General features: G+C 40.5%; 1 protein-coding gene across 1 annotated transcript in view; it reads left to right on the forward strand.

Annotated features, from left to right (window-relative positions):
* Positions 1–10,059: 10,059 nt before the first annotated feature.
* LOC146054612 (uncharacterized) overlaps positions 10,060–16,320 on the forward strand; it is a gene marked incomplete at its 5' end in the record, with an annotated part of 31,665 nt that continues 25,404 nt past the window's right edge. The window contains one exon of the mRNA XM_083168084.1: positions 10,060–10,642. Coding sequence (XP_083024210.1) covers positions 10,060–10,642 — 583 coding nt within the window. The remainder of the gene's footprint in view (positions 10,643–16,320) is intronic.

The raw sequence follows: 16,320 nt of genomic DNA on the forward strand, positions 1-16,320 counted from the left end.
TAGGACATCGGTCCCCTGTATCCCATATTAATCACTGATTATACAGTTGTTTGTTTGCTGGCACTAGGTGATTAAAGCTGATATCTGGTTGCTGTGGGTAACAGCACATATTTTGTTTTTACACCATGTTATGAATAAAATCCCATTGACAACACATTGTTTACCATGTTTATGATCAAGAACTTAAATAAAATTACTTAGTGATTATAATCAAACAATATCAGTAACTACTATTTATGTTACTGACAGTTATCCCCATAATACTTGTTGTTGAATAAATACTGATCCTTATAAATGATATGATTCTGTTTTTGGCTGCTGATCTAATATATTTTATAAGTATTAAATCCTTTTGTACATTGTTCTACATATTAGATGATGGAACCAGGGGAGATACAGATGGAGCCACCACCATCTAGCCTGCCTATGGCGTTTGTCCCGCCATAGGTAGCAGAGCATGGTATATGGCCTATGGCATTATATACCAGCAAGACCAGTACCATATAAAACAGGAGATTCTTGGCTTTCAGGGCTCCAATGAGTATAAACATCAGACATCTCACCATCACCTGACTACTTATAGGTAGAGCTTAGGGCTTCTATGAGATTATCCAACACTGATCCTGTATTGTCCTATATTACACTATATCCACAGATTTATTTTAATATTAGAATTGGAATCAGCGCTACTGCTGTCGCTGATAGTACATGGACGCTCCTGTTCCATAGTCTGATCCATGGCCGACAACAGGAGGAAAGATATACATGATATTACAACACGTGATCACCCAGTGATACAGACAATAGAGGGGCTGCTACCCTGTAATTCAGCCACTGATTGTATAGAATAGATCTGTCTGTATATCATATCTAAATAGATTTTTTTAAAACAAGTATTAAAACAATAGAAGAGATAAAATGACACACAGGTTTCTGCACACAGATGTATATTAGGAAATGTCTCTGCTTGTCCATGTGATTCTCACCAGACCAATTTTATGGGACAACCGATGGTGTCTGACTCCTAGAAGCACAGTCCAAGCATATGTTGTTACAGTATCTTACCACGTGGGGATAAGTTTGGTGATGTTTGTGATGTAAACGATGGTGAATCCTCACTGGTTCTGTGCTATGCTTGAATTACAGTTTCAAATCCAATATAGGAGTCCTAATGATGTCCTAAATGGAAATTGCATCCATACTGGTCCTGGTCTGGTCCAAGCAGAGAGGGATGACCTTTGGGAGAACAAGTGTGTACTAGGAGTTTGTTATATAGGGCCAGTACGAATTGTTCTGGGTGACACTCTATATGTAGATCCTTTACCTATTAGGTAAAGATTTAGATAATGTATTTTACATTGCACAAGTTGTGTTTTAGATCTTAGATTTTTTGGGGAAAAGTGAAAGAGAGACCATAAGTAGATACATTGGAAAATCAATAAATAGTTCCACCTCTCATTCCATGTTCAGGACATATAGATAAATTGGTACTTGTTTCCTAGCACGGCACCTATCGCCAGTGGCGTAGCTATGTTTTGGGCGCCCCCCCGCCTTTAGGGGGGGCGCCCATACCCACCCCCCGCCGCCTCCCCGTCAAGCACCCCCCCCCGCCGCCCATGCTAACCCCCTCCCCCGCAGTCTTACCTATCGCGCTGGTCCCGGCGGCTCCGTTCTTCTGCTGAGGACCACCACAAAATGGCCGCCCCCATACAGCAGACAGTTTCAGAGAACAGTGTGCTATATGGGGGTGGCCATTTTGTGGTGGTCCTCATCAGAAGAACGGAGCCGCCGGGACCAGCGAGATACGTAAGTCAGCGGGGGATTGGGGGGGGGTAACTATAGCACCGCAGCCCCCGGCGCCCCCACATGCACAGCGCCCCCCGCGGTGGCGGGGGCTGTGGTGCTATAGTTACGCCCCTGCCTATTGCATTGTATACCATAAGCCTTACAATGGTACGTGATGCGATGTTACGCGATGGCACCCGATGTTATATAATTTAATATCGTATACCATTGTATATGGCATAGAATGGCATACAATGCGATGGGATACGATTTTAAATTGTATAAGCACCTTAATGGGTGTTTTCAATGTTAAATGGCCCCCCTATAAGATTATTAATTGCATAAGCACCATAAGGGGTGCTTACAATGTTAAGAGCACCCCCATGCCACCGCCACTATCAACGGCAACCCGAAGCGGTAAAGTAATACGCTTCCCCTTGCGGGGCTCGCTGCACTCGCCATGCTTTGGGCTCGGTGGCTCGCTGCGCTCGCCACACTATATAAATTCAATTCCACGCTGAAGTAGATAGTGGGGGTATGAAAAGGTCAGAAGACGCGTACCGCCGCCACTCGCGGGCTCGCTGTACTCGCCATGCTTCGGGTTGGCGTTGATAGTGGGGGTGGTGTGGGGGTCCATTTAACATTGTAAGGCTTATACATTTAAAAATAGTATAGGGTGCTTAAAAACAAGTACTGATAAATCTATCCCACTTTGAGCATGAAATAATAACAATTAAAAAAAATGCTTAAATCGCATCGCATTTGTCTATATGGCATGCGATGCGATACAATTCATAAGATGTCATACGATTGAAAATCATGGCCGCCGTGCTAGGAAACAAGTACCGAAAAATCTGTCCCACTTTGAGCATGAAATAATAACAATAAAAAAAATGAAATAGATAAAAATGGATTATAAACTTACTAAGGTTGGAATTGGGGAAGTAAATCTACATCAAATAACATATAATCAGTCCATGAGACAGAGGATAGATAGTATTACAAACCTTAGACGCACTTTTAAATAATGACTCTATAATGAAAAAAAAAATGTACATTACACACTATATTCATCACAAGAGTCACAGACACAATACACAATTTTAAAGCAGGTTCTAGTCATAAAAAGATACAAAAAAATATACACAAAATTATCACAAACCGCAAAAATCTGTTTTATAACAGAAAAATGCATTTTGTTAAAACAGCAGTCTACAGTCACCTTTATTAATTTAAAAAGCTAAAAAAAAAGAAATAGAAATAGAAAATAGAAAACAATTGTGTCAAATCAATCAAACAAACCATTAAGAATATTTAATTAAACGTTCATCAAAATAGCTCACTACATCTCAATTATTTTTATTTAATGTGATTGTTATATAGATTTCAACAACTATATTTCATATTTGAACCATACAAAAGCATTTGCTAAAATAATAATACAATTTTATATCACAGAGAGCAATAATGTTTATAATAATAAATATGAATTGCCATCATAAAACGAACCAATAAAACCATAGAAATGGGATCATTGGGTAGACATGCATTACGGTCGACATGCAGAAAGGTCGACATGGATTAGATTGACAGGGTCATTAGGTCCACACAAGCATTAGGTCGACATACGGAAGGTCGATGGTCAAAAGGTCGACATGTTTTATTTTTTTAATTGTTCCAAATTTCGACACAGTCGACATGGACAATGAAATGTAGCACCGCGTCCCCTCGCATGGCTCGCTACACTCCCCATGCTTCGGCATGGTGCCTCGCCATCAGGGCCAGATTACCAATGGTGCGGCTGGAGCTGCGGCTCCAGGCCTCCACCAAAAGAAATGCCCATTAATCATAAGTATTAGAATCGCATTCCTATTTTACACATTTATGCCATTGTTGTACATTTCTATCATTAGGGAGACACTGGGGTCTAATATGAAAAGTGATACTGGCCTCATTTCCTCCACTTTTCATAACAGGCCCTTGAACATTTTCAGCTCAAGGCCCATTAGGCCCTAAATCCGTACTTGCTCGCCATGCTTCGGGGCACAGTGACTCGCTACGCTCGGCACACTATTTTATTCTACCACCACATCCTAGTGGATGGTAGGGCATGAGATACCACCTGTCGGCACATGGTAACTCAAAAAACAGTTTAAAACCCCTTGTTGACCTTTTGACTGTCGAGTTTCCCCATGTTGACAGAATGCTTGTGTTGACCTAATGACAGTGTCGACCTAACCCATGTTGACCTTCAGTCCTGTCGACCTTCCTGCATGTCGACCATAATGCATATTAACCTTAATGCATGTCAACATAATGGTGTCAACCTAATGCTTGTTGGCCCAATGCTTGTAGACCTACTGACCGTAACCCAAACCATATGACAGTTAAATATTGTATTATTAATGTAAAGCATACTTACACCTGACTTAAAAGCATTAGCTGTTGGTTGCTACCTGGCTGATAATGTTGTGGACAAGGATGCATCAATCAAGATAGGTCTGAAATTGCATCGGAAGCTGATAAACTTCAAATTAATCCACAACTTATAAAACAAACTAAAATATTCTAATGTTAGTAAATATAGTATAAAATTGTTTGTATTTGTTTAAAAAGTATTGAGTATTTCTACATTAAAATTCCCAGTAATACAAATTATATATTATGTTTTAAAAATACATTTGAATTGAAGAGCAACACCTTTGTTCCCACCCTTGCAGCGTGTCAACCTAGTGGTGTCGACCTAATGCTTGTCGACCAATTAACCGTTTCCCCGATTTTTTTGTCTATTTTCCGTCATTTGAGAGCAAATTATTGATTGTCATTTGCTCCAATACATTTCCAGATTTTTGTTCCCCCCAAACAGACTGGACAGAAAAATCCTAAACTGTGTATCCTTGTGTCACCTCTGACTAAGTCAATCCTGGACCACTAATGGCCACAAGGACAACTGTGTCCCCACTTTAACACGATTCACAAGCCTCCTGGAAATATGGGGCCTACACACGTAGCAATTTGGGCTGCTTTTCTAAGTAATTTGACTGAATAACTTAGAAATTCAGCACAAATTGCTCTGTGTGTATGGACTATAGCGTCACTTACACAAGTGACACCCAGTGTGTCACCTCTGACTAAGTCAATCCTGGCCCACTTCTATTAATACTAATGGCCACAAGGACAAGTTATGTTTATTTTCAGATTATGTATGGAGTTTATATGTATATAAAAAAATACCTTTTGACCCAGCAGCCTTTAGTCGACACGCTGATTGTGTCGACACACTGAGCCTTTGGGCTCCATAGACTTACTGCATTTTCCGCTATAACCTTGACAAAAACTGATTTGCTAGGACTACAATATAGCCCCTGAGACATACTACATCCCTCAGCAGTCTGGTCGACACGCTGAGACAGAGTGGGCTTAGGAAGTACATTCGGTACTTCTGTACATTCACGGCACCAGCATGGCGCCGCGCGTCAGAGTCCCCTTGCGGGGCTCGCTTCGCTCGGCCACGCTGCGGGCTCGGTGGCTCGCTACGCTCGCCACGCTAATTAAAATCAACTCCATGCCAACATGGATAGTGAAGGTATGAACTATCCATGTTGGCATGGCGTTAACTCTGTTTATTTAACTTAATTAGTGGCGAGCGTAACCCGGAAGTACGCGCGGCGCCATGCTGGCGCCGTGAAAGTAAAGAAGTACCGTACATTCCTGTTCCAGCCATTTCAGGACTACATATTAAAAGCAGACAGCAACATTACAGTGGCATACCCGGGCGAGGTCATAGAGCCTGACCCCCGGGGTGAAGTGTGAGGTAACATTGGTCTCCTCCTTTTTTTGTTCTCCTCTATCTTTTTTCCTATCCATACTTCCTTCCTAATACCCCCTATTCTGCGCTATTGTAATAGATTGTATTGACAGTGAGGGGAAACATACTATGCCTAATGCTTGAACCAGTGTCTTAGAGATATATATTTTAATATATGGTTAAAAAGTTTATTCAGCATTTCTGATCTCTACTTTTCATCTGTCAAAATTACATGCTGTACTATCTTTCCTACTGTTATTTCCAATAAACAAACAATTTTGGAGGGTCCGCTCACCCACTATACCTTTAAGCCCCTCAGTGCCAAATTGACACTAATGGAAGCTGACAGAAATCTGGGGCATTTTAGTACACAGAGGAGGTGACCCCTCTGCAGGAAACCAATGTTCCCCGGAATACTGTTGTAGGTATACATAGCTGGTCAGCAGCCACCCTCCCTCCATCCCTTCTAAAACCCCTAGGCCAAATTTTGAGGTCCGCTCACCCGCAATACCTGAAAGCCCCCCAGCATTTTTATATGCTAGCGGAAGCTAACAAAATTTGGGCCTGTTGAGTACACAGAGGGGGTGACCCCACTGCAGGAAATCACTGTACCCCTAACATTGTTATAGGTATATACAGCTGGGCAGCAGCCACCTCAAGGGGTTCAATAGGGATTAAAGGTTTGACTGCACGCAATACCTCAAAGGGTCCACTTAATACATTGAGTGGTAACTGGTATGGATGAACACGACCAGTAACACTCAGGGAGACCTGATTAAGAACAATCGTGTTCATTTCTATACTATAGGTATATAAAGCGTTTGATTTGTCACCTAGGGGAATTGTTTTTCTACCACTATCAAACTCTTCCACTTCTCATTCTTTTCTCTTTTCTCTGTGGGAGGAGACCAAAAAAACATAAAAAATCTCTGCTTATTGCCTCAGAGGCAACAGCACCAACAAGCAGAGATCTACTTATATTTCGCTAAGTTTTTATAAAAAAGTTTTATTGTGAAAATTATTATACTCAAGAATTTTGTTTTCTAACACTGAGATAATTAATTTGTTGAAAAGTATTGCTAGCACTATTACTCTCTCTGATCCATTAACCAGTTGACCTGGGAGCAGATTGGACGATTGGGCAGTATGTACATACGCTACCTATTACTTCTTCCATGGTCACTATTGTACACAATTTAACGTATATCCAATCCCAGTTTGGGAAATTGTAACTCTGATCACGTTCAAAAAAACAACCATGTACTGAACGTTTCAATGTACAATTGGTGAATTATTGCTGGCATCTTTCTCCCTCAGATGGTTAATATTGCGTGTGTAGGGACAATATACTCATATCCATCAGAGAGAGTGCCTCCCTGAAACATATCGGATGGACCTCATCCAATAAATCATTAAAAACCTTGGGGATAACTAGCATACAAACCACATTTTTTTTTTCACAATATTTTTATGTTATTTGTTTGTGTGTCCATGTCTAGTGCTTATTTTAAAGATTTTTCAATTAAAAGGTAAATCTTATTAAACTTCCATTTTTTCTTCTGGTCATAATCCCAGAACATATCATAAACGTATCACTAGTACTGACAATCCTTGCATATGTGAGAACTTTGGTGTCACCTTGACTTTGCTCTACATAATACCCTAATTTTTGAAATATAGAAACTATTTAATTAAGAGTGCCCCAACAAAAAGAGAGTCTTTTTTCTTTGTCTCTTTAAATACTCTGTGTTTACTCTCAAGGGAGCACCTCCACATCTTTAATTATAACAAGTTTTTTGTAAACTTGTATTTATACTCTGACCACACTGTGGATCTGAACATACTAATCCTCATCTCCTAAAAATCTGTACCAGTGCACTGATTTATCCCCACATCCCCTTTTTCCCTTTCAATATAATAAACTCTAGAACTTGCCTAGCATTATTACATATCCTAATGTAGATAGCCACTCATACTATTTTCAATTAATATCTATATTTGTGAATACAGGAGATCCATTTAAAAGAGTGCCCCAACAAAAAGAGAGTGATTTTCCTTCTATTAATTATATGTAGAACAAGTCTTTCTGCTAAAACTCTGCCCAGACAATAGGTGACTCCTAAACAAAAGGCCCCTTTGGTGACATAACAGGAAGTCAGAGGCTGCTGTGATCTAATTACTATACAAGGTGTTACCCTGCCAGGGTGTAATTAGCATTTATCATTGTAGTAAGTAACTTTAGGAATATTTACACCTCATTTACAAGACAAGGAGCTGGGCAGGAGGAGCTGCTGTGGTGAATGACTGTATACTAATGTTATGTGACCCTAATTTTCATGACACCTCTCAGTGTAAGAATTCCTGCACGGAATCCTGGGAACTACTGGGGAGAGATGGGGAGGAGTGACTATAAATAGGCTGTATCAGGCCACTGGGAGCTGATGGAGGAGCTGCTGGATCAGTTACTGGTTGGAGAGCTGGGAGGACGGAGGAGTAAGAGAGAGACAGAGGAAGGATCCCCAGAGTAAGGTAATTATATTATACATAGGATTATGCTGATAATTACACAGTCGGTTTTACTATGCTTTTGTGAATATTGCCTTGGTATTAGTGATTACATTTTATTTGACCAGTATATAATTAGTTAATATTACTATATAATAGAATAATATGGTGTTATCCTATGTGTAACATTGCAGTTAAGTATTCATAAATCAATATACAAATTCATGAAAGTTCACATTATATTTCTAAATATATTAAATGGACTTTATCATTTTTCATCTAAATTGTATGAGTGATGGGCAATCATTGGGATCAGGGCCGCCATCAGAATATGTGGGACCCCGGACTGACATAATAGACAGGGCCCCTCCCCTTTCTCAGACAGTCAGCAGCACTGGCCGCACTACTCAATCTATACATTGCTTCATGGGAAATGGGAACTTTGTTTATGACAAATTACACTTTATAGACTATAATCCTGGGCCAAATTTATGTCTGGGACTGGATAGAAACTTCTCTGAATGAAGAACACTTAGCACCAGGTGTATTTGATATGTAGGAAGGTTATGTTTCCACTGTACCAAGGGAATTCAGATGAAGAATATTCTGTAAAATATTCCACATGGTATAAACAACAGAGACTCTTGGGAAATATTCCCTACAACATATGACAGGGGGTAATTTCAGCCTTCTCATGTGCGGCTCCTCTCACCCCCTGCCCCTTTCTTATCTTCTCATGCATTGGCTTATGATATATTTAGGGACAGGAATACTGCTATTATCTCCACAAAGGTTTCTTGGAGGAGTTTTCATGTATTAATTCCTCATTTATGACAAACGGCATAATATTTATTTGGTATATTAATGGGATGACATTACTGACTATTATATTGTGCTATTTCTTACCCACTGTATTTGCTATGATATACCATTTGGATGTTTGCCGATTGCCATGCATATATATCAGGATCACATGCATTGAATAATCTATTATTACTTGTCAAGTTTTATGCGATACAATTTTATTTGAAAGAAGAAAAAAATAACTAGATCTACACCTGTCATTTTTATATTTTCAATTTTGATTTTTTTTTTTGTGTTACAGATAAAATACAGAAATTCTTCTAAGAAAATTACAAGACATCATTGTTAAAAGGACATTATTCTCTGATCAAGCCAACTATAGATAGTGTTTTCCTATACACCTCTGGAGGATTCACTAAAGACGTTCTCATTTTTTGCATGGGAGAAACCTTCCACAGCTAATTTGTAATTTATCGAATACATGATGAGTCTGACAGGAGAGAGACCACATCTGTGCTCTGAGTGTGACAAACGCTTTACATGTAAATCATCTCTTCTAATGCATCAGAGGAGTCACACAGGAGAGAGACCACATCTGTGCTCTGAGTGTGACAAATGCTTTACACGTAAATCACATCTTCTAATACATCAGAGGAGTCACACAGGAGAGAGAGCACATCCTTGCTCTGAGTGTGACAAACGCTTTACACGTAAATCCCATCTTCTCAGACATCAGAGGAGTCACACAGGAGAGAGACCCCCATCTGTGCTCTGAGTGTGACAAACGCTTTACATGTAAATCATCTCTTCTTAGCCATCAGAGGAGTCACACAGAAGAGAGAACACATCTGTGCTCTGAGTGTGACAAATGCTTTACATGTAAATCACATCTTCTAATACATCAGAGGAGTCACACAGGAGAGAGAGCACATCCTTGCTCTGAGTGTGACAAACGCTTTACACGTAAATCACATCTTCTCAGACATCAGAGGAGTCACACAGGAGAGAGACCACATCTGTGCTCTGAGTGTGACAAACGCTTTAGATGTAAATCAGAGCTTCTCATCCATCAGAGAAGTCACACAGGAGAGAGACCATATCTGTGCTCTGAGTGTGACAAACGCTTTACATGTAAATCACATCTTCTCATCCATCAGAGGAGTCACACAGGAGAGAGACCACATCTGTGCTCTGAGTGTGACAAAGGCTTTATACGTAAATCACATCTTCTTAGCCATCAGAGGAGTCACACAGGAGAGAGACCACATCTGTGCTCTGAGTGTGACAAATGCTTTATAAGTAAATCACATCTTCACATACATCAGAGGAGTCACACAGGAGAGAGACCACATCTGTGCTCTGAGTGTGACAAAGGCTTTATACGTAAATCACATCTTCTTAGCCATCAGAGGAGTCACACAGGAGAGAGACCACATCTGTGCTCTGAGTGTGACAAATGCTTTACATGGAAATCAGAGCTTCTCATCCATCAGAGGATTCACACCGGAGAGAAACCATATAAATGTGCTGAATGTAGCAAGTGTTTTATCACCAGGCAAGCACTTGTTCGGCATCAGATGATTCACACAGGAGAGAGACCATATAAATGCTCCGAATGTATTAAGTGTTTTTCTCAGAAGTCAACTCTTTCTGAACATCAAAGGAGTCACACAGGAGAGAAACCATTTCAATGCATTGAATGCAGAAAGTGTTTTACAGACAAGCGAAATCTTCTTCTTCATCAGAGGATTCACACTGGATAAAAACACATTAATGCTATAAATGTAACAAGTGTTTCACTAAGAAACAAGGGACCTTATTCATGTCTGTTCGTTTGGACCCCTTCGTTCGCAAGGGGTCCAATGTTGGGCTATTGTCACAGCATAAGATGACATTTTACAGCAGATCCGGGCGGCTCTGATGTTATGTGTCTGTACATGTGCATTGTCATCTGTAGGGGACTGTTCAATAGGTGCAAACACACAACCTTGAGGGCAAGGGGGGCAGGTGGTGGTGGACCGGACCATTGGCATATGGGAACGCCCAGCACTTAATGAGTGATCCCTAGATAACACTGGGCATTATCATGCTAATGGGCCAATGATGCGGGTACAGGGGCGGGCAGATGATATCACCGGTTGTCAGCTGCCTGCCAACTTCCTTCTGAATTCTCACACACATCTAAGGTTGTTCTAAGCAGATGTGCGTGTGCCTTCCACATCATTCGATGGTCGCTGACCATCGAATGATATGGGTGTTCCCCTGCAGCCTGCGAATGGATGTCTATGAAACATCCATTCACAGCCTGTGTGTAGGAACACCTGCTGTAAGTTGGGGTGAGCAGCCGGCATTCTCAGGTGGAGTTTGGTGGAAGCAACTAAAAGAAACCACAACAATTTGTTATACATCCAATGAGTCACACAGGGGATCAGCCATATACATGCTCTGAGTGCAGCAAGTGTTTTACTAAAGAGATAAACCTTATTACTCACATACATAGTCACTCTGAGGGTCTGAATGTTGCATGCGAATCAATAGTAAGTTGTATCACCACATTATGTGTTTCAGGAAGGTAACTTTAATGTTACAGTATGAATATGGCAATAAGTTGATATAAATCCATCTTGCTAAAGACAGGAGAGCTGTGACCAGTAAGCTGGGGGCTGCTTTTCCCTTGGTACAATATCTCTGTTGGGAAATAGAGCTGCGGTATAACAGACAATGACGATGTGGCTGCCATTACTGTGCCCTGTAATATACAGCTGTTCTGCTCACACTGGTGCTGGGGCTAGTACAGGAAAGAGCTGTATATCCATTACAGAGTCCCAGCAGCTCCTCCCAGTCCCTATTATACCTCCTTATTCTGTCCCTCATACATTCCTATTGCTGTCTTACCTCCCTCTGATTCATATACTATGTATTATATTGTATAATGGTGCAACTAAGACATCAGTCCCCTGTATCCCATATTAATCAATGATTATACAGTTGTTTGCTTGCTGGCACTAGGTGATGAAAGCTGATATCTGGTTGCTGTGGGTAACAGCACATATTTTGTTTTTACACCATGTTATGAATAAAATCCCATTGATAACACATTGTTTACCATGTTTATGATCAATAATTTAATTAAAATGACTTAGTGACTATAATCAAACAATATCAGTAACTACTATTTATGTTACTGACAGTTATCCCCATAATACTTGTTGTTGAATAAAAAAATATCTTTATAAATGATATGATTCCGTTTTTGGCTGCTGATCTAATATATTTTATTAGTATTAAATCCTTTTGTACATTTTTCTACATTTTAGAAGATGGGACCATGGAGATACAGATGGAGCCAGTGGTGTAGCTAGGTCCCACGGTGCCCGGAGCAAGGGCATGTTTCGCGCCCTCCCCCCCCTGATTTGTAGTAGGGGGGCTCTTGCACAGTGAAAAGGGGGCGTGGCCTAACACTATACCACACTAATGCCCATTGCACATTTTTGCAAACTTTGTAATACCCATTACACATAAAGCCACATGCCCTAATGCCAATTACACGTAAGGCCACACATGATGCCCATTACATACTATATAACAAACCGTAATGCCCATTACATACTCTATAACAAACTGTAATGCCCATTACACATAATGCCACACACCGTAATGCTCATTACATATTATACCAAACACTGTAATGCCACAGACATTGGGTAGGGGTATAGGGTGGGTCAAACACCAGGGAAGAGTTGGGGTAGAGAGGGTCACACACAAACACACACAGATTGTAGTGTACAGAAGGTCATATAAAAAGGAAGGGGGGGTACAGCGATCCTTGGGTACTCGCCAATCTGTGGGGGGAGTTGCAGGGTGTCAAAGAGGCTTGGGAATTCAGGGACAGGGCAAAGGGATCCCCGAGAGGGTCTGTCTCGCGCTGCCCGGCTTGAAATACATACAAGGGAGACCTGGCCCCTGCGCAGTAATAGGACTTGGAGGAAGTGCTTCCTCCATATTGCGGCAGCAGGAGGACTGAGTTTCTGCTTCCCCATAGTGCGAGGACAGTTTTCTAACTTCAACACTTTTTTTTTTATTTTTCATTTTCATCTACACACATACATAAATAAAAAATCAGACATAAAAGAGCACATATAAAGAAAAAAAAAAAAAAGTAAGAAAATACACAGAGATAAGGATATATATAGATAAATAAATAAATAGATCAATATACATTTAACAAGAAGATACCTAGACAGATGAATAGACCAGAGAGCCTTGGCTCAGTCGTTTACATACATGCTATGGAGAGGCATGTGGTCAGAATTCTAGCCCCATTGCCTTTTTTTCCCCCCTTACTTCTATCTCTCCTTCTCCCTACCCACCCTCCCCCTTCCTTTCCCTTCCCTCCCTCTTCCCTTCTTTTACTTCCCTATTTCTGTGCCCTCCCTCCCTAATTGTAGTGTACCTTAAATATGTGATTGCTATGTGGTTGTTCGGCGCACCTGCTGTGTGCGTATGTATTTGGTGTTTGTTTATGTGTTTCTTGTGTGTTTCTTATGTGTTTCTTGTGTGTTTCTTGTGTGTTTTTTATGTGTTTCTTGTGTTTTTATGTTCCCTATTCTTCTATACATATGTGTACCTTGTGTTCTTGTGATTCGTGAGGTGAACTTAATTAGTTGATTTACCACTTCCCTTCCCCCTCCCTCTCCACCCTCCCTTATTTCTGACCCCATCTCTCTTCTACCTTATCCATACACCCCTGATCATTTCCATCTGAACGAAAAAAAAAAAAAAAAAAAAAACCCTTCCTTCACCTTCTTTTCTACTTAGGCTATACATCTTGACTTTATATTCCTTTGGCCAGTTTACATTTCACTTTTAGGTTTATCTTTAACCTTTTTTTAACACCAGCCAACATTAAAGATTCAACATAAAATTTGTCCATCTTTTAACAAAGGAGCATGGACAATTCATCATACTTTTAATCATATGCCTATTCATGTGATCCTCTTTCAAATATTAAATCAACTTTTAAATTATATCCTCCCCTCTACCCAATCCGGCTGTACACCACCTATCCCACTTCTCATTAAATCTGTGTATGGTCCCTCTGGTTTTAAACATATGTCGTTCGTGCCGTACCACATCATTGACCAATGCTCGCCATTTATAGATATTTGGAGTTTCTGTTGTGTGCCAGTTCCTGGCTATTATCACCTTGGCCATTGTAGTAAGGCACAACACATATTTATACATAATCTTTGAGTTTGTTTCCTCTATTCCAATTCCGAAAAGACACACTAATGGGTCTATCTCTGGTAACATTGAAGCTGTAGTCCGTATATCTCTCCAAACCTCCTTCCAAAATTTATATATATTTGGACACTCCCACACCATGTGCCAGAATCCTGTGTTTTCTTTTTGACACCTAGGGCAGTCAGAGTTATCTCTAAGACCTGCTTTCAGAAGAGATGCCAGTGTCCAATATACCCTATGCAGTATAAAAAAGGATATCTGCCTAAATCTAATACATGGGGTTGTGTTTTCCATGGATTCTAATATCTGATTCCACACCTCCCCCGTAACCAGACCAATATCCATTTCCCATTTTATCCTCATTTTTTTTATTTGGTCTGATTCATCTTTTTCATTTATTACCGCGTATAGAGCCGACATCCTTCCCTTTCGCCCCAACCTCAGTAATAGTTTTTTTACTGGAGAGTCTAAAATTACCGGTGGCCCTTCTCGAAACTCGGCTGTTATTGCATGCCTTAACTGAAAATATCTAAATAGTGCCCTATTTGGTACACCAAATTCATCTTTTAATTGTTGAAATGTTTTAATCCTATTTTCGCTAAATATCTGTCCCATTTCTATCACCCCATAGCTAACCCATATATTATCCTCTGATAATTTCTGTAGTTCCGGGTATCTATTATTGAACCAGATTGGGGTTGATCCATCTCTGGCGGACCAATTATAATTATATAAGGAATGAGCAAATTTCCATATCATTAACGCTTGTCTAAGTATATGCGGAAACCTACCCGGTGATAGACCAGCCAGCAGACATTGGAGAGGTGAAAAGGGAATAGAAGAAAATCTTTTTACCTGTTCAGCAATAAAACTTGTCATTGTTATATCCAGAGTGCCTTTTACCCAGTCCAACAAATACCCCAGCTGTGAGGCTACGTAATAAAGTCTCAGGTTGGGTAACCCCAGACCTCCCATTCGTTGTGCCTTGTACAGTGTCTTAATTGAGACTCTAGCTGGACGATTATTCCATATAAATGATAGCATTATATTTTCTATCTTTTTAAATATTTGCTTCGGTATATATATCGGGGAATTCTGTAGTACATATACAAATTTGGGCTGTATAGCCATTTTGACCATGTTAATGCGACCCAGAACCGATAGCGGTAATTTCCTCCAGGCCTGCGCCCTTTCTCTGAAACTCGCCGTTATCGGATCTATATTTAATGGCACATATTCACCCACCTGTGATGTAATCCAGATTCCCAGATATTTAAATTTTGTAGTCCATACAAGTAGTTGGCTTGTCCTCTCTATTTCAGGGATCTTGCCTGATATAGGAAAAATATGCAATTTCTCCCAATTTATTAAGAGGCCAGAGAACACTCCAAACGTTTCTATTAACTGGAGCGCAGCTTTAAGCGATCCTTCTGTATCTCGTAGAAAAAGAAGGGTGTCATCCGCGTACATGGCTACTTTATCTTCGATTTCCCCAATTTTAATCCCATGGACCTCTTCCTCATCCCTCAACAAGCACGCCAATGGTTCAATGGCAAGAGCGAACAGTATTGGGGAGAGGGGGCATCCCTGCCTTGTCCCTCTACCCAATGAGAACGCTTCAGATGTATAGCCATTTATTGTCACTCTTGCTTTTGGAGCTGAGTACAGCATCTGTATAAGCCTTATAAACTGTGGCCCAAATGCAAATTTCTTGAGTACCACCCACAAATACCTCCATTCGACAGAGTCGAAGGCCTTGGCGGCGTCCAAGGACACCACCACTGCCCCCGACCCTGCCGAATCCTCATTCTGTAAATGACAAAATAGTCTCCGTAGATTGTGGCCGGTTGATTTTTCTGGCATAAAGCCCGTTTGGTCCGGATGTATTAAGGACCTAATACTTTTATTTAATCTGGTTGCCACTACTTTAGCTAATATTTTTATATCTGTTGTTAATAATGAGATAGGTCGATAGGATTCCGGGGTTGTGGGGTCCTTCCCTGGTTTTATTAATGCTATAATATTTGCCTCCATCATAGATGGAGGAAGTGATCCCTCTTTCATCAGGGTATTAAATAGATCCAGTAAATATGGAGCAAAAAAGCTCCTAAATGTTTTATATACCTCTGATGGAAGTCCATCACACCCAGGTGCTTTTGAGGTCGGGAGTGCTG

Source organism: Crinia signifera, unplaced genomic scaffold, assembly GCF_055691185.1.
Source record: "Crinia signifera unplaced genomic scaffold, ASM5569118v1 HAP2_SCAFFOLD_272, whole genome shotgun sequence".
Lineage (NCBI taxonomy): Eukaryota > Metazoa > Chordata > Amphibia > Anura > Myobatrachidae > Crinia > Crinia signifera.